This window comes from Hippichthys cyanospilos, chromosome 21 (assembly GCF_059441005.1).
Source record: "Hippichthys cyanospilos isolate Australia breed blue-spotted pipefish chromosome 21, RoL_Hcya_1.0, whole genome shotgun sequence".
NCBI classification, from domain to species: domain Eukaryota; kingdom Metazoa; phylum Chordata; class Actinopteri; order Syngnathiformes; family Syngnathidae; genus Hippichthys; species Hippichthys cyanospilos.
In genome coordinates this window covers 15,527,873-15,545,446 of record NC_142389.1, presented here as the reverse complement: position 1 = coordinate 15,545,446, position 17,574 = coordinate 15,527,873, and the positions used below count along the sequence as shown (strand labels likewise).

The window sequence follows — 17,574 nt, the reverse complement described above, 5'->3', positions numbered from 1 at the left end:
CACCGTGACTGAGAGTGACTGTGACATTGTAAGAGCAATAGCGTTCAACGTTGCCACAATGACCGTCAGCTTCTGATTTAAATGACGGAGCAAAGCGAAAATAAATGTACGAATATAGTGGCCGGCATGCCATATTGTTCGTAAGACGGAAGGTTTGTGCGTAAGTGGGGGACAAAAAACTCCGCAGTTCACGCTCGTAAGTCGAAATGTTCGTAAAAGAGGGTGTTCGTAAACCGGGGGCCGACTGTACTTCTAACTGCAGAATCCGGGACATTAAAAAAAAAAACCTTAATACTACACATAAAATGTACAACCTGACACTTTGGCACACACTAAACATATTTTTTATAAATAAAATAAACTACAATGAGCGCACACATCTTGGCATGACAATAATATCTCTTTGAAGCATAAAAACGCTACAAAACACGATAGAATTTCCCACACAGCTTCAATATATGTTGTGAAATACAAGAAAACATCAATGTTTTAACCCTCCATATTTATTTAAATGTTTTTTGTTGATGTCTCTAGGAAATTACTTTCATTCAACGTGTGAAGTCGTGACAAGATGAGATCATCTGGGTCAAACTACATCAGCATTTACTGTAACAATAAATTGCCGTAATGAGCACTGCTGTATAGGCCATGGCCATGATCATAACATCTTAACATTTGGTGGAGGAAATTAGGCGTGTTGAAGGCCTGTCTGAAAAAAATTAAGTTATATTACTTTGACAGGCTCAACAAGGTACATATAAATGAAAATGTATTTTTTTGCTGCCACCAGGTGACGCCCACACGACGAGGAAAAAACTGTGTTTAGTACTCCCATGAAATGAAATTTCGAAAAGATCATCTTCGTCCAATTACATTAAGTTTTACCGGTCTGGCCAGACATTGGGTTTTGAGACCACGACCAAATTTGGAGTCATAAAACTTGAGATTCATGTTCCCTGTCGCAATATTCTCCTGACTAATTTTGAGTGAATTTTGCTGAAACCGGCATAGCACAGAACATGAATGTGTAAAAATGAACTTTTTTGTCTGCCACTAGGTGTCGCTATTGGTAATTTGGAAATGTGTCATGTTGAAGAATTAGACCAATTTGAAATTGCATTTTTTCTCAACAATCTTCAACATGTTACTTACAACTACAAGAACTGAAATAATAATAGAGCTGTTTGTAAGGACTAAGCTTTTCTTCCTACAAGTCAGAGGTAGGTTCTTCTCTTTTTGTTCAAAAAAAAATAAATAAATAAAATCAGAACGCAAGTTATTTTAAATAACTTTTTCAGCAGCAACACAAATGTGGGGGTTATTTCCCAACTCTATTGCTATCACAATCTCTCAGTGACCGCTCACTATGCTGCTTATGCAGCGCTCTCAAAGCGGACCCGTAGGGAGTCTCACTCAGACACATATACAGCCCTCTCTAAGCGGTCACCGAACCCTTCATGTATAATATGCTAATTCACCGAAAGGCCCTAAATGCATCAAAATTGCAAATTAAAAAATCTGTAACTCTTTTTCTCTACATCCTAGCGTATGGCTGTCTTTGATTGTTATTTAGGTATTAGGCGAATCAACTGGGTTTGGCTGCAATCCTTCGATTATACAGTGATTCCCCCTATTTCGCGGTTAATGGGGGCTGTCAACCCCCCGCGAAGTCTGAAACCCGCAAAGTAGGGTATCAGTTCCTGGATTTCTATGTACGCCCCAATATAGCCGCAGTAACCATAAACAATCCTTTTTTTAAATTATTTTTTTGCCTATTTTATTTCCTCTCTCCTATTATTTAACATTACATTATCCTTATTAACATTATTAACATTATTGTATATTCATTAAATAACTAATATTACTTAGTTTGTTGAGAATGTGTTCTCAGGACTGGTTATCTGCACCAAGACTCCGGTGAAAGAGGACGCAAGTCATCACTTTGAAGTTCACATTTATTTTGGCTCATGTATGGTGTATCATGTAGTATCTGTTGAATAATAAATCAACAACAATCTTAAAGTCAGTCAACTAACATATAAACACTTAATCTATGAATTTACTGTATTTTAGCCGACATGTGACATGTTTCGGCATTATCGTTCGCCTTCTTAAGGACACTGAAGAAGAAGGCGAGAGATAACACCGAAACATCTCAGGTAAACCTTTACAAAATTTTGAGATTTTAAAATTTTGTTTTTGAATTATTGAGTTTTTAAGGTGTCACAAATGCCTATTTGGAGAATTGTATGTGGCTCCATTGCATCTCATTCAGACCACCAGGAGACACTACCAGTATCACAAAAAAATTCCCTAATTGGCAACAGTCCTCTTGACCGTGCAATCCATGGGATTTCTTTGGTTTTTGAAAAACAATAAAAACATGGGATGTATCTTCTATCGACCCATCGACCCTTGGATAAAGACATGTATTTATTGTTCTTTAAATTGTAAACCATTTTAGATAAAATGGAAAGAACAAGAAAATGTCTGTAGGGGAAGGGTTAGGTTTTGGTTTGGTGGCTCGTTTTCAGCTAAAAAGCTTCTTCTCTTTGTACAATTGTCCTACAGAACCAATACACAGTGATCCCTCATTTTTCACATTTGATGGGAACCAGAGCCTTCCCGTGATAAGTGAAAAACCGCGAAGTATCCCCCCCTCCGCACACACGCGCAAATTTTGGGAGGGGGAAGAGGCTTCACCAGACCTTTGGAAATCTCATACTTGTATTTATTTTGTTATAAATTGAAGTTTCAAATGTTTCAAATTTAAATTGTGATTGTTATCATGTTTGCCACAGCCATGGCTAATTAGACTTCCGGGCGCAGCTCTCTGTGAGACTACAGCCACTCAAAGGGTGCGAAGTAGCAAGGGGTCAGTGTGCACAGCTCGATGAGCAAGTTGTTGATCAATCAATCCCCCCAAAAAAGAACTAAATAGGATTCTTCAAAGAAGTGTTTTTTTTTTTTTTTTTTAAAGAAATGCAGGTTAGGGTCAAGGTGTAACTCCACTGGGTGTAAAAGTCAACATGCTCATAATACACACTTTTACAAAAAACAATGGTGAGACCACATAATGGGAGCAAGCTTCCCGTGACTGTACAAGGATAAACTATAAAGATTGTACTGTACATGAATGGAAAAGGGCAGAACTTATTTTGATATACTTCATTTGTAAATGTGCATTACATGTTCAATTCACTGATGGTATGTGAGGCCATCTCTCTGGACCTCTATTTTGGTGGGGTGAAGAGGATCTTTTTTTTTTTTTTTTTTTTTACCAATTCTTCCATCATTTCAACTGTAGCAGCACCTGTAAAATAAAAATAAAAAATCAATAAAAAGTTCTCAACTGTCAAGCCTTACTTAGGCTGGATTCACATTGCATTATTCCGTATACAAGTTTGCATAAATGTTAAATTGATAAACCTCATTCATTACCTGTGCCCCTTCTTTATCCATTCCTTGGCTATAGTTAGGGAACACCAAGGTAGTGGGAGTTGCCCTCGGGGTGGGGCCTGTAGCTGACCAAACATGATAACGAGAATCGTTAGCTTGCAACCATCGACCATTGAGGGCAGGAGTGGATTACAACCCCTGTCGAGAAGGAAGCCAATCACATGTGTTGCAGGAGTGCCTGTGAGCTTATTGATAGATTGCCTGCCCAGTCAGTTGAGGACAGTACTTGGATGCAAGCGCGGCTGAAGGAAAGCAGTGAGGATGAAAGAAAGCTTTGGAATCCTGTTAGCTTTTGTAATGAATTGAAATATCATGTGGAAATTCTGCTTGTTATCATGTTTGTTCAGGTAGAGGCTCCACTCAAGCTTGAAGTGTGATGGCCGTTAATCCGAGAGCGACTTTGGCCGTGACAACAGACAAAGAACAGAATCGGGAAGGATGCTTAACTACTGTAGGTTTAATAATTTAAGATTTAAGTAAATATGTGTATTGCAATAATCTTTGTATCAAAAATCTAAAGTATAATACTTTTCACTTTTAAAAAACTCTGTTACCCGCATACACAGGCATGAAAATTCTTGGGGGGTGGGAGAGGAGTCCTACTTTGCGGATTTCAGTTTTCTCTGGGGTGCTTAGCGTTGCAGTGGTTAGCACATCCTCCTCAGTTCAGGGAATTGAGTTAGAATCCACTTCCGCCTTTGTCTTTTTTTTCCCTTTTTACATTTACTAAGTTTGGATTTTTAGGGAACATGCCTTTTTTATTTTTTACAAAATATAACGTGGATAACTGCTACGCTTTCAAGCTTGCTATAATTTGTATAGCTTTTATAGTATAAAATAAGATGAAGCAAAAAAAAAGGTAAAGCAAGATACATTATCATTTCAAAGGAAAATGCAGTACCAAAATATATAATATGTATAAAAAATGTTGCCCAAATGAAAAACGAGTATTTTCAGTACATTTATGACAAAAAAGTGAGCAAATGAGCAGGTAAATGGTATGTGCCAGTTTGTTCATCTCTGAGCATATCTGGAGAATAATCAGCCGCACTTGTAACATTATTTAGTATAGAAAACACTTTAATTCATTTACTGTATTGTTAAAAATGTGTGTGAATTCATTTAGAGTTTGCATTAATTGTATTTTATTTTGTTTGCTCTATTTTATCTTGGACATGCTTTTTTTTATTATTATTTTTTTTAGTCGTGTTGATTACAGACTCCTTGCTTTACGTTTTGTACACATATTTGTTCCTGGTGAAGGAATCTAGAAAAAGCTTCTTGCCTTAACCTAGTTCCTAGCGTGTTCGTTTTTGTTGAAAGATCGCCCATACCACAACATAGTGAAACAATTGATTTAATCCAGACAGAGTGGGAAAGTACACGAGGCCTCGGGCCAGTCCTGCCACAGGTCGGAGCAGAAAATGGCAACGTTTCACCTTCAACATTCAGTTCTTATACCCTTTTGGGGCATCTAGTCCTACTGTGGAATGCAAGTGTGTGTGTGTGTGCGTGCAAGTCCGTGTACAGAAAAGAGCTGTGTAGGTTCACTGACAACGGACAGGGCTTTCTCTTTTGTTCTGAAGGGAGACCTCTTGCAACCTGGAAACACAAGCTATCTTAAGGATGATAGGATGGAAATAAATAATATATATATATATATATATATATATATATATATATATATATATATATATATATATATATATATATAGAGAGAGAGAGAGAGAGAGAGAGAGAGAGAGAGAGAGAGACACAATAGATAGATAGATATAGATACACACGTTCAAATACATAGCACTGAAAGTACTGGGAAATAAAAACGGATCTAATGTCAGAGAAAATATGGAGAATTTTATTTCAAAATATTTATGAATTAAAAGACAGTGTTCAATGGCAAAAACATTTATGACATGAGGAAGCTGTATAGAAAAAGAGACAAACAGAAAGGCATACACAACATAACATGTACTAGGATCAACATCTAGATTCCTGAACAGTATTTAGTACTGTGATCAAGCCAACAGTCAACAAGCAGCAGGATCATGCATTATTCAAACCTCAAACTCGATTGGGGGAGGGGAGGGGGGGGGGGGGGTGAACAGTTTTCTATGCAAGGAAACAATCTGCATCACCCACATTTCAGAAAAAAAGTAAGACTTTTTCAGCAAAAGGTAGTCAAGCCGGCTGGGGGACAAAATGTTTACACAGGTTCACATGTTTGTGTATAGGAGTGCTGTATATTGTCAGAGGTATGACATCAATTAGACACATTGTATGTGTTTAAATTCACAAAGGTGTTGCTGGAGTTGTGAGGTGTAATGCGAATAGACGGTAGAGCTTTGAGTTACACACAAAGCCAGTGCTCAGTACTCAAGATGAAGAGCAGCGAGATCCCAGTCAGACTGACTGCTTCAGCCAAGGTTCTTTTAGTGTGAGCAGTCCAGGTGTTGTACCATGTTGTCTTACCAGGTTTGAAGAAGGGAAAGGGGACAAAGAGTGATTCATTTTCATCCAACTTTTTGTTGGAATAAAGTTACAGAGCGATACAAGCACTTTGCCTGAAATGCATCAGGTAAAAGCAGAAAGGAAAAAAAAAACAGCTCTGAAAGTTGATACCTTTAGAATACCCAGAGAATGCAATGTCTTTGTGACATATAAAAACCTGGCTGTATCGCATCAAAGGTGTTTCCACTGTATGACACTTTTTTACTGTATAACACTCAATTATGCTGGCAGCATAATCGATGTAACACTGAATGGTGTGGAGATGGATGCTGAATATACAATTTGAAAAGTAATTACTAAGATGGTTAAAGCAATATTGATTGGTAGAATGTTTGAACAAAGTGGAAGAAGGTGTACAATTTTTTTATTTTTAGTGTTGTATTACCCGTTTTGTGACGACGCAAAGAAATGCCATCTTGAAAATAAAACAGAAGTGCTGCATCATAGAGTCTATTAGTGTTTTAGGAGGTGTCATACAGTGAAAAGATAGAATTCCATCACACAAACTGGGCTAAAATAAAATAATAAAAAATAATAATAAAATAAAAATAAAATAATAAACAAATAAAAATAAAGATGAAATAGTTGAATAGATAAGAAATTTAAATAAATAAGTGTATGAACAAGAAGAATGTTGGTCCTATAGCAGCAAATGTGTTTCCACTGGATGACACTTTTTATTTATTTATTTTTAACTATGAGGCATTCAAGTATGCTGGCAGCTTAAACCCTTAATCAAAGTAGGGCTTAATGACGCTGAACTGGATGTTTGATATAAAGGCTGAAAAATAATCGCTAAGAAGGTTTGATGGAAACTGGTTGGTAGAAAAGGCTTAAAAACAGTGGAAGATGGTGTGCAATGTCTTGTTTTCTGTAGTTTCAACGAGTTTCCTGTTCAATGACTATACATTTAAATTTTATACACTTTACACCTAAAATATAAGTGCTGCATTATAGTCCATTACAGTGTTTTAGTAGAGGGAGTATCATGCAGTGGAAAGACAGAATTTCATTTCACAATGACTGCTTTAAGATTTCTTAATAAAGAAGTAATCATAAAATGGTCGGTGAACAGGTGCACAAAGACTTAAGGAAAAACAATTACATTAAATGAACAGAAACAAATCTCTAAGATCAAACAAGCCTGTCAAAAATTGAAAGTGCAAACCATTGAAAAAGGAGACATCATATAAATATAAATTGTTTAGTGATATGATGCAGTACTTGTAGCCACATGTGTCAGAGTGAGAGATTTACAGTATGTTATACAATATTAACATGTGTTATGACCCATGGGTCATATGTAGTTTTTGTATGTGTTCTGCTGTGTTCTCCTTTGTTTGTGTGTGCGTGTGTGTGAATGCCTTTTGGTTGGAGTGTGTCAATTGTGTGCAGGTGGTGGCGTCCCATTGGCTGGCTCTCCTGATTTGCCACCCTATTTAAGCAGCCCACGGACCAAACTCCGTCTCTCTCTCCGGTCATCCCACCGCCAGAAAACGCCACCTCAGAAATTGTTAGTGTGCATCTGTGTTGCTCGCTGTGTTTGTAAGAATCTGTGGATTGAGCAGTAGTAGGAGGGAGACGCCGTTTTGGTTTAACCCTTTTTCTCCTGTTTTTGCGTTAGGTAGTTAGTGAAGGAAATTCATATTTTTCAAATTCAATATATCAATAAAATAGTGTGTACATGGAACTGTATTATTCTAACAAAGATTGAGACGATGTAATGTCAGTATAAAGCAGATATGGTCCTGGCCCAGGGGAAGTGGGGACAAGTCGGCACCTCCAAAAGGAACAGATGGCATCCCCCGACCAACTTTACACCAGGAACAAAAGGCTAGGTGTGGCCTTCAAGAGAAGATATCAGTCAGGGTTTTATGGTGCTCAGACTTCCTCCCGCTTCAAAGAATGGCCGGCAGAACAAAGACTTTTGAAGACACCATCCCCACGCACGCACACACGCACACACCGACAGACACGCACGCACGTGCACACACACACACGCACACACCGACAGACACGCACGCACGTGCACACACGCACACACCGACGGCACGCACGCACGTGCACGCACACACACACACACACACACTTGCAATCCACAGTGGGACTAGATGACCCGGAAGGGTATAAGAACTGAATGTTGAATGTGAAACGTTGCCATTTTTCTGCTCGGACCCGCGGCAGGACTGGCCCGAGGCCTCGTGTACTTTCCCACTCTGTCTGGATTAAATCGATTGTTTCACTATGTTGTGGTATGGGCGATCTTTCAACAAAAACGAACACGCTAGGAACTAGTTTAAGGCAGGAAGCTTTTTCTAGATTCCTTCATTAGTGAGCCAATTGTCATTCGTTTCCTTTTTGTTTGGCTAGTTAGTTAGGAATTCAGATGATCTTTTGTTTATTATTTTGTTTGTTTGCTCTCCCTCCGAAGACAATAAAAGCTGCTGTTTTTGTTCTCAACAACTTTAGTTTCACGGGCTTTTTCTGGTGGAGAGGGTACGGATGGGGGAGCACACACGTTATATCCCAGTTCCCCTAGGTTGGGTGTAACACATGTTACATGAAACATTGTATCAACGACTGTGGTGAGATTTTAGAGCAGATTTGTTATCATTCCATAATTTGCAAGGGCTGCGATTTGCTGGCAAACAGTTGAGCGTGTCCCCCACTGTGAAGGGAATCATATATTAGGTTATTATCATTATGTGCTTAGTTCATTGTTACCCATTTATGCAATCCTAGTTCATCTTGACCCTGTCCTTAGATAGAGCTGTTGACGCACGAAAGTGTGAGCCGGGACCTTGGCCCAACTGCCGGTGGCGCCCGGCTGGCTCTTTTGTTGTGTCTTGTAATCTGCTATGCTTCTGCTCAATAAAAGCCAGGGGGGGACGGCTGGGCAGGAAAAACTAGCGTTGGAAGACCCACGAGTTACATTTGCCCAAGCTTTTTTCCCTATGCCCGGCAAAGAAAAGTCAATCTTGGCTGGTCTGAGTTACTCTTTTTGCTGTTTAAGCAGCTAGGCTTGTCCTAGTCTTCTTTTCGGAGATTTCTCTGACACCCACCCACTGCCTGAAGACAGCTAAGTGCCGACAGATAATGGATGGATAGAATTTGCTAGGGTAAACGTTGACACAAGCAATAACAAATTGCTTGTTTGATCTCAAAGATTTAACAGAAATTCATGAGAATGGTACATACAAATGTATGTAAACAAAGAAATACATGAGTGAATAGGTATTTCATATGGCAACCTTTGTAGAGCACACGGATGATGGCAAAAATGTATCTATGGATACAGATCATGTAGATTGGATTAGGTGACTAGGACTGTTCTTTTCAATGCACGGACAACAGTGTAAGAATAGAAAAAGAAATTGCATCCTAAGGATAGGATAGTGTCATGGACCTTGTAAACTCGTCAGGAAGTTGCATGATGAAAACATGAAGAGGGTGGTGAGGACGAAAGCTGTAAAAGATAATGCTGCTTTGAAAACACCGGTTAATGGACACTTGGCTACTCTAATTGGCTACTTACAAAGTAATCAGCAGAAGTGGTGCTTGGTTGTCTGTGGTCTTCGTCTTGTGGCACCTGATTTTTTTTTTTCTTCATTTTTACTTTTAATTTTTTGGTCTTTTGGGGGAAAAGGAGAACACAGGACCAGACTTACATGATGCTGAGATCATTATCTTTTCATTTTCTACAATACGGTAAATTAGTAAATCACATTTATGCCCAATCAAGTAGAGTGACATGAATACACTCACATTTACACTCTACTCTGAATCACTCTTGTTCCTAAACAAAGAGCCTTTTAAAAATAGAAAGGAAATATATTTACAACATTTAATGGCTTCAGGAAGACAGATTAGTTCAATGATGAGCTGCTTACCTTGAAGAGAGGATAAAGCAGACTTGGTTCATTCCAGATGAAGACAGGTCCTTGACCAAGCAGTACAATTACTCATCAAAATCTTCTATTTTGTGGCAAGCTTGCAGCTGTTCTTTGGATGAATGTGACATGTGGAGCCGCAGGCAACAGGTGGACAACATCGGTCTAAAAAAAAAAAGTAGATGGGACAAAAATTACTTTTACTGCCTTTACAAAAGACGATGGGTTTGCTGATGAGCTACTTACCCTTTCCAACCAATAAAAAGAAAGTAGCCTGAAGAGAGCAGAAAACAGACTTGGTTTAATCCAGAAGCCAACTGCCACTGGACAAGCCTGATGATGTGTCATCAAATACCTGCACATGGTGGTGATTTTCCAGTTGTTCTTTGGATGAATGCAACATGTGGAGCCAGAGGCAACAAGTGGACAACATTGGTCTACAAAAATGAAACAAAATACATTAAGGGGGTGACAACAAAAGCGGATAAAGATCTGCACATTTTTAGTTTTAATTGAAATATATTAGAGCAACTTACACCTGAATGAGGACAAGTCATGCTTGGTTGCTGGCCCTTTCTCCTGAACAAAGAACCTGTTAGAAATAGATGGCACTAAAATTACTTTTACTGCCTCTACAAAAGAAGATAGGTTTACTGATGAGCTACTTAACCTTTCCTACCAATAAAAAAAAGTGGCCTGAAGAGAGCAGAAAACAGACTTGGTTTAATCCAGAAGCAAACTGCCACTGGACAAGTCTGATGACGTGTCATCAAATACTTGCACACGGTGGTGATGTTCCAGTTGTTCTTTGGATGAATGCAACATGTGGAGCCACAGGCAACAAGTGATCAACATTGGTCTACAAAAACGAAACAAAAAACATGAAGGTGAAAACATAAGCTGATAAAGATCTGCACATTTTTCGTTTTAATTGACATAAATTATCGGTCTAAAAGAAACAAACAAATTAAGAAGGGTGATGACAAACACTGCAAAAGATAGGCAAACCTACAGTTGATTTTAAGTCTTTTAGTGCCAAGCGTTCTTGGAAAAGGAAACCTCAAAAGTCTAGCATTTTCACTCATCTTTCAATGCCAACAAAATCATGAATGCTATGCCTATGCAAGTATAAAAATATTTAAAAAATGAAAATAAAGATAAAAATTATAACTTAAATATATCACATGAAAGATTAACTTCCAATTCTTTGAACTGCATGTACAGTAGGCAATAGCTGTGTTGTATGTGTGGAAACACTGCCATTTAGTGATCACATTTTTTCACTACAATATAGATAAGCATTAGCAGTCAAGGGTGTTAGGTATTCTCTATAAAAAAAAAATATTTTATTGAGACGTTTGTTATTTATGATTGTTATGATTTAAGAGGAGAATTATAATCCATGACACCGAAAGCGTTAAATGACATAGTTCACGGCAACTTACACTTGAATAAAGAGAAGTCCTGATTGTCTGTCACCTGGGTTTTCAAGTCAGTGCTCCACGATGTGTTTTCTGGCATCCATTATTTTACTCTGTGAAAAAAGGGGGATACAGAACTGTTGAGTTAAAATATATAAAACATATAAATAGACTTGGCACGGTCTTACAATAAATGTAAATATCCTTACCATTTATTTTCCTACAATGGAATGGCAGTGAAGTCATATGTCACGCTTAATATCCACATACAATCGAACAGTGACATGAACAATGCACGTGTGGCTTCTGTTCTGGTATGGACGGCTCTTTCTCCTGAACAAATAACCTGTAAAAAATATATGGGACAAAATCGATTTTTACTGATTTTACAAAGGGTGATAGGTTGAACTACTTACTTTTTCCTACCAATATAAGAAGGCAGACTGAAGAGAGCAGAAAACAGACTTGGTTTAATCCAGAGGGAAGCTGTCATTGAACAAGCATGATAATGTGTCATCAAAATCATTGGCGAGCTTCCAGCTTTCCTTTGGACAAATGGAACATGTGGAACCACAGGCAACATGTGGACCACTTAGATCTACAAAATATAAACAAAATAGATGGTGGTGAGAACGAATGCTCCAAAAGTTGGACAAAACTACAATTGGGTTTCACTGACATAGTTCGCGGTAACTACACTGGAATGAAGAAAAGACCTGCTTGGCTGCCACCTTGGTTTTCAAGTCAGCGCTCCATGATGTAAGTATTTGGGCACCCATTCTTCTATCCTGTGAGAAAAAGGGGAATACAATAATGTCGAGTAGAAATTGGCATGCTGCAGAGGCGAGATGGGTTTTGGCTCTGTCTTACATTATATTTATATTTAAATATCCTAACCATTTCATTTTCTACATTGGGATGACATAAGATTATGTAACTCACGTACAATCCATCCGTAGACACATACCTATGCTCTCCATTCTGAGATGAACAACCATTTCTCCAAAATGATAGACCTGTTTTAAGAAGAGAGTAAATTATAACATTTACAGTAGACAAAAAAAATATATTAGTGACCTACTTACTTTGTCTGTTTTCTGGTCTCAACTTATGCTGATGATTGTGACTGTCAAAAAGGTTTACAAACCAAAAGGTGATAATCCCACTAAACTCTCCCATCAACTTGACCCTCCGTCCTTAAACATCTTTATATTTACTCGTTTGTGTTTTATCTCTCACCTCCTCTCCTTCCACTCACCTCACACACATGCTAAACCCATTTTGACAGCAGATTTCATCCCATCCCATGTCAACATATAATCCCACCACTCCCTCCCATCGACTTGACCCATTTTTTTTGTTAGTCTCGAAATTTGACTCTCACCTCACCTCCTACTCACCTTCTCGCACACACGCAAGACCATCCTCACCCCGGATTTCATCCCATCACATGTTAACCTCAGGGCACCATAACATGACAGGGACAACAATTAATGTGCAATTTGTACATGACTCACCTTTCAGTGTGTAAAACACAGAGGACAGGATTGTGATAGCTATAGTATGTTCGCAGGACACCTGAATGAACAGCACACTGAGGTCGGGAGACAAATATGAGGTCAAGGAGTGTGTTCTTGTCAGTGGTACTCGTATTTATAAACTGTGTGTAACCCTTAGAGAAAAACAGTTCCATAATGGGCTTGTGTGAGTGACAGCGCATCTTCATTGAAATCTCCGCATACCAGGATCTGATGATGGTCCATCACTTCCAGAGAGTACAACAAACTTTCCAAGTTTGGCAAAAAAGAGCGCAGACTCTGCCCCGGAGGCCTGTACACAGCAGCAATGAACAAATCAATGGGAGGTTCAAGTTTGACCACAACAAATTCAATATCAGTGACACCCTGGATGTAGATCTCGGTTCCGGCGATACACCGTGTAGCCTTCCAAGACGACATTTCCAGCATCCGCTAACCCCTGGAGGTGTGTTTCTGTCAAGCACAAAACGTCAGCAAAGTGCAGCTCGTGGTGACATTTGATATCCTGCGCAGGACAAAGCAGCCCTTTGGTGTTGTGATGGACAACGACCAGGTTGATGGTCGGATCTAGTGTGGGCATGACATGAAGTAGAGGCATCACGTGGTCCAAGGAAGCTTCTGTCATCGTAGTAAGAGCAGAGGTTATTTTGGGGTTGGCGTGAATCCTTCTCTCGTCCATATGCAGCACATGGAGCCCACTGAGAGACGTCACTCAGCTCAGAGCCACGTACGCCATGCCGTGCGCAAAGACACCTTTCAGAGAGACCACCGCTTCAGATGTGGTTATAACTTGTACTTTGTGGATCGTGCAAGCAAAAGCAAGCTTAATGAGGAACTGCAAACGCACGACTACTGGCCGTTTCAACTTTTCCTCCACTCTGTCAATGTAAACAATGTTATCAGCAGCACTCGCCTTTGTCGCAGCGTCAAGCTCCAGCCCAAGTTTCTGAACGCGTGCATTGTTGGCATAATGCACCAATTTGACAACTCTCGCAAATGAGCCGTTGCACAAACCTGCCTGAACATCAATATTGCGGGTTACCATAACACGAGCACCAATGGCCACCTTTATCAAGTCCGGCAACTCATTCTTCGCCCCTTGGACAGGGGCGGCTTGTCTCGCCATTCTGCCAGTCCTTTGATCTTTCTTGTAGTCATCGGCATCAAGAGTCACAATTGCCTCATGAAGCAGATTCAGCATCTGAGAGTTATGGTCATTTACCTGTTTGTTTGTGGCGAAAACATGCAGAGCTTCGTTTGGGCAGTTCTCTGGAGCGGTGTAGGTCGTAGCCAGCAAAGCTCTGTCCATTTCCGACAGCGCATGGGATTTTTCTTTGACGCGAAGTCGGTTCAGCAGTTCGGCAAATGGAACGTCATCCTTCTGCCTCATGATTTCAGTCAAAGTGATAATTTGGAAGCTGTCGCGCCAGTGGTCCAGCCTGGTGGGATCGTAAACACACAAAGGTTTGGACTGTCTCACAGGAGGTAGCTGGTAGAAATCCCCAACGGCGATAACAGACATGCCACCAAATGGTAAATTGATTCCTTTGATTTGCTTCAACCTGGCGTCAACATATGCAAAGAGGTTTTTCGACACCATGGAAATCTCATCGATAATGAGAATTTCAGCAAGCGATAGCTCCGCTCTCACTTCGTCCAGTTTGTTGCCCAGGCCATGATACGGGGGTTTGAGGCTTCTTGGCAGTTTCACCAGGCAGTGCAAAGTCACACCTGAAATGTTGAAGGCCGCTGTGCCAGTGAACCCTGTTTGGAAATGTCCGCTTCCTCAGCCAGTCTCAGGCAGTCTGCGCAGTATTTTTGTAGCCTCTGTGTGAATACATTTGATTAAATGTGACTTTCCCGTTCCGGCGCCACCATTGATGTAATAGAAGAACTGCCATGGTTTTAAGCCACACACGCGTCGTATGCACCAATCTCTGACCAGGTAGAAAGCACACGCTTGCTTTCGGTTAAGGTTCCGGTACATATCACGCAAAACAGCCGGATCGATGCGAGCGGCTTCCGTCGCGATAGACATTTCCGATACCTCGGACCTGATGTTGTAGTCTGGTATATTTTCCTCCACAGCATCGCCAGGATCATCTCTTGCATTGATTTCCTCGATGCACTCGAGTCTTTGCAGTTCGCTTTCCGGTGCTAGCTGACACCACTCGTTGAAGACCATTCCGCTTTCCTCCACCTCTCGGATGACGTTGTCAACATCTTTGCTGTGCTGTGTTCCGGTCGACAATTTGCACAACGGGCTCTGAATGCTCAGCGGCTGGCAACTGTACAAAGGCATGATCGTAAAACAACTTGTATGTAGGATAGTGTCTGGACTTCAACTGGCAGTCGGCACGATGAGGCAGGTACAGCTTTAGCAACGTGCAGTAAAATTCCTCAGGCTTTTTTTCCTGTGAGAATTTACAGTATTTGATGACAGCGTGTTTACCTGTTCTATTTTGGACATGTCATTCAGCAGGGGGAAAACATTTTTGCCTTTTGCTTGCTTGCCATACACGATTCTGCAGGTTGAAGCAAAATCAACCAAGCACATTGCTTCAAACTCCTCCGTTTGAGGTCTGCATTTATACTTTTCCGGCAAGCCGGTCATCCACAATTCAACGGACTCCTGCGTTTCGCCCTCAAGATATGAGAGGGGATAACTCATTTTCAGCGCATTGTCACTGGTTTGTACAAAAACCACACTGCAGGACGCTTGCTTCATATATAGGCCACATGCGCGTGCGACGCACTCTTGTGCACTCACCTCTCTTTTCTTAGAGTACGCTTGCATGATTTGTTTCATTTCGTCGCTCTCGTTGACATTTTCGCTGTGGGAGTTCTCAATCACCGATTTCAGGTACTGGCTCAGACCGTCCTCAGCTTTGCTGATGTAGCTGCAGATGTAGGTAATGCAGGAATAAGCGTTCAGAATGTACTGAATGTCCATATTTGCATCCCAAGCAAGAAGCAGATGTCGATTGTAGTTGTTCATCCAGCAGTCTTTGGGCTCTCGCTTGAGCACCACAGAGGTCTTTGCGGCAATCGAGTATAAACCATCCATGGACTCGTCACTGGTGAGTTCGCACTTAGCCAGTAGCTGCGGCAAAGTCAGAGAGGCCGTTTCCAGTTCGTTCAGTAAATTTTGCAAATCAACAAGCTTGGGGTTTGGCGCCGACCGCTTCTCTTTTTCTGGATTTTTTCCATCACATTCTTCACGTCTCATGATCATGGTTCTCTCGCACGGCTGCTTGGGGAAACCAAAACAGCATTGCGCACCAGGTGCTTTGACACACGTCTTTGAATGAGACTTACTGTGCATCTGAACCTCTGTGACTTTTTGATGCAGTTCGGGTTCCGTTTCCGGATCGGGCAGTTCAGCGGAAATGTAGCGCGACACAAAATCGCAAATTTCTTGATCTGAGGCCTCCTCAAAGACGGGGGCGCCTTCAACCCAAATGAGGCAATGGATGTGCTGACTTCCTCTGTGCTGAAACACCAATCTGTAAAAGTAGTCGACCACTTTTCCAATGGGTTGTGCCGGAGACAGGAGCAGGTCTCTGAACAGAGCTTCCACACGTTTGTCAAACATGCGCATCGTTGTCACCGGATTGCTGCGGAGAATTTCACACTTTGTGGCCCAGTCAAGGTCAGCGAAAATCACCTGTTCACCTTGTTGCGCTTTGATGGCGGTGATGACTTCTTCCCAACGCATTTCAGCAGCGGAGAATGTGCAGAAGAACGTGGGTGTGCCTAGCTGCCGAATCATGGCAAAAAGGTCCTTGAGACATTTCTCCCAAAAGGCCGGGGTGCCCCTTAACGGGACCATGAAGCGGACGGCGTCTTTGCTGTGTATCAGTTTTTCAACTTCCCTTTTATCCTGCAACATAGCATTGTTTATTCTTCAACCGTCTCTGGTAAAAGGTTTACCTTTGCGTAACTGTATTCTTATGCTTGATGTGGCCTGGTGGATTTCAGTCGCAAACTGAGCAAAGAACAAGTAGTTAGTGTCTCTGGCAAAACTTTCATCCACACAAGACAGTCGCGTTTTGAAATACTTGCTTGGTGTGAGTTTAATCTCCCTCTCTTCATCAAGAGTGTTTTCCCCAGTTCGAAACTGGACTGGAAAAGCCATGGGCTCAAGTTTGGGTGTCTTCAAAAAGCTTACCGGGTTAGTTCTTTCTGCGGGAGCAACGGTGAGCGTTGGGTCACAAAGGTCAGGGTCGTCACAAATTATTATGTCGCTGTACTGTGGATGCACCTGCTTCAGTTTAATCAGAGCACGCATTAGGTTAGGCCAAGTGACAGTTTGAAATACCTGATGACCCTTGTAGCAAAGCCGTCGCTTCAGTTTCACTCGCAAAACTTGTGATTCTCTCCTGGGTCCAGGCAACACGTTGACTGTCTCTTGTACTTCTGAAGGAACACACACAACATTTCCACGAATGGCTCGTTGCTGACCTTTCGGAAGAGGAATAATTTTGGCGAATACCACATATTTTCATATGAGATGCCTCTCTAATATGTTTAAACCACAAAGCTCATTTGGAATATCTGCGAGTTGGAGGTTATTAGCAACCGCTAGAGCTGGCATTTTGCCATTTTTAAGATGCTCAAAGCAAGTGTGACAAATCCACTCGTTTTCTTTCCTCTGGTACTTTGCATGATGGTTCACATTCATGATTACAAATATGAACATACTTTCCTGTGAGGCAACTTTCAACAGTATGTTTATTTTTCTTATAAGTACTGCGC

General features: G+C 40.8%; 2 protein-coding genes and 1 pseudogene across 9 annotated transcripts; all 3 read right to left on the bottom strand.

Moving 5' to 3' along the window:
* Positions 1–2,864: 2,864 nt before the first annotated feature.
* Positions 2,865–12,017, bottom strand: LOC148406729 (uncharacterized). Of its 8 annotated transcripts, none has more exons than XM_088405461.1 (13): positions 11,958–12,017; positions 11,695–11,876; positions 11,488–11,624; positions 11,303–11,391; positions 10,537–10,716; positions 10,394–10,449; positions 10,213–10,294; positions 10,104–10,131; positions 9,858–10,022; positions 9,733–9,776; positions 9,503–9,598; positions 9,374–9,433; positions 2,865–3,313 (listed from the first exon to the last, which is right to left on the bottom strand). In XM_088405461.1, the coding sequence occupies exons 5-9, from the start codon at positions 10,625–10,627 to the stop codon at positions 9,926–9,928; spliced, it is 354 nt and encodes a 117-aa protein (XP_088261587.1). In that variant the 5' UTR covers positions 10,628–10,716; positions 11,303–11,391; positions 11,488–11,624; positions 11,695–11,876; positions 11,958–12,017; the 3' UTR covers positions 2,865–3,313; positions 9,374–9,433; positions 9,503–9,598; positions 9,733–9,776; positions 9,858–9,925. The 8 variants fall into 8 exon arrangements, 7 of the variants coding, with proteins under 7 accessions (XP_088261587.1, XP_088261588.1, XP_088261586.1 ...); XM_088405460.1 differs by lacking the exon at positions 2,865–3,313 and adding an exon at positions 5,560–8,635; XM_088405455.1 differs by lacking the exon at positions 2,865–3,313 and having other exon boundaries at positions 5,560–9,433.
* Positions 12,018–13,214: 1,197 nt separating this feature from the next.
* Positions 13,215–14,919, bottom strand: LOC148406728 (ATP-dependent DNA helicase PIF1-like). The gene is made up of 3 exons (XM_088405605.1): positions 14,864–14,919; positions 14,039–14,513; positions 13,215–13,963 (listed from the first exon to the last, which is right to left on the bottom strand). The coding sequence occupies exons 1-3, from the start codon at positions 14,917–14,919 to the stop codon at positions 13,529–13,531; spliced, it is 966 nt and encodes a 321-aa protein (XP_088261731.1). The 3' UTR covers positions 13,215–13,528.
* Positions 14,920–15,193: 274 nt separating this feature from the next.
* LOC148406727 (uncharacterized) lies at positions 15,194–17,312 on the bottom strand (annotated as a pseudogene).
* Positions 17,313–17,574: the final 262 nt, after the last annotated feature.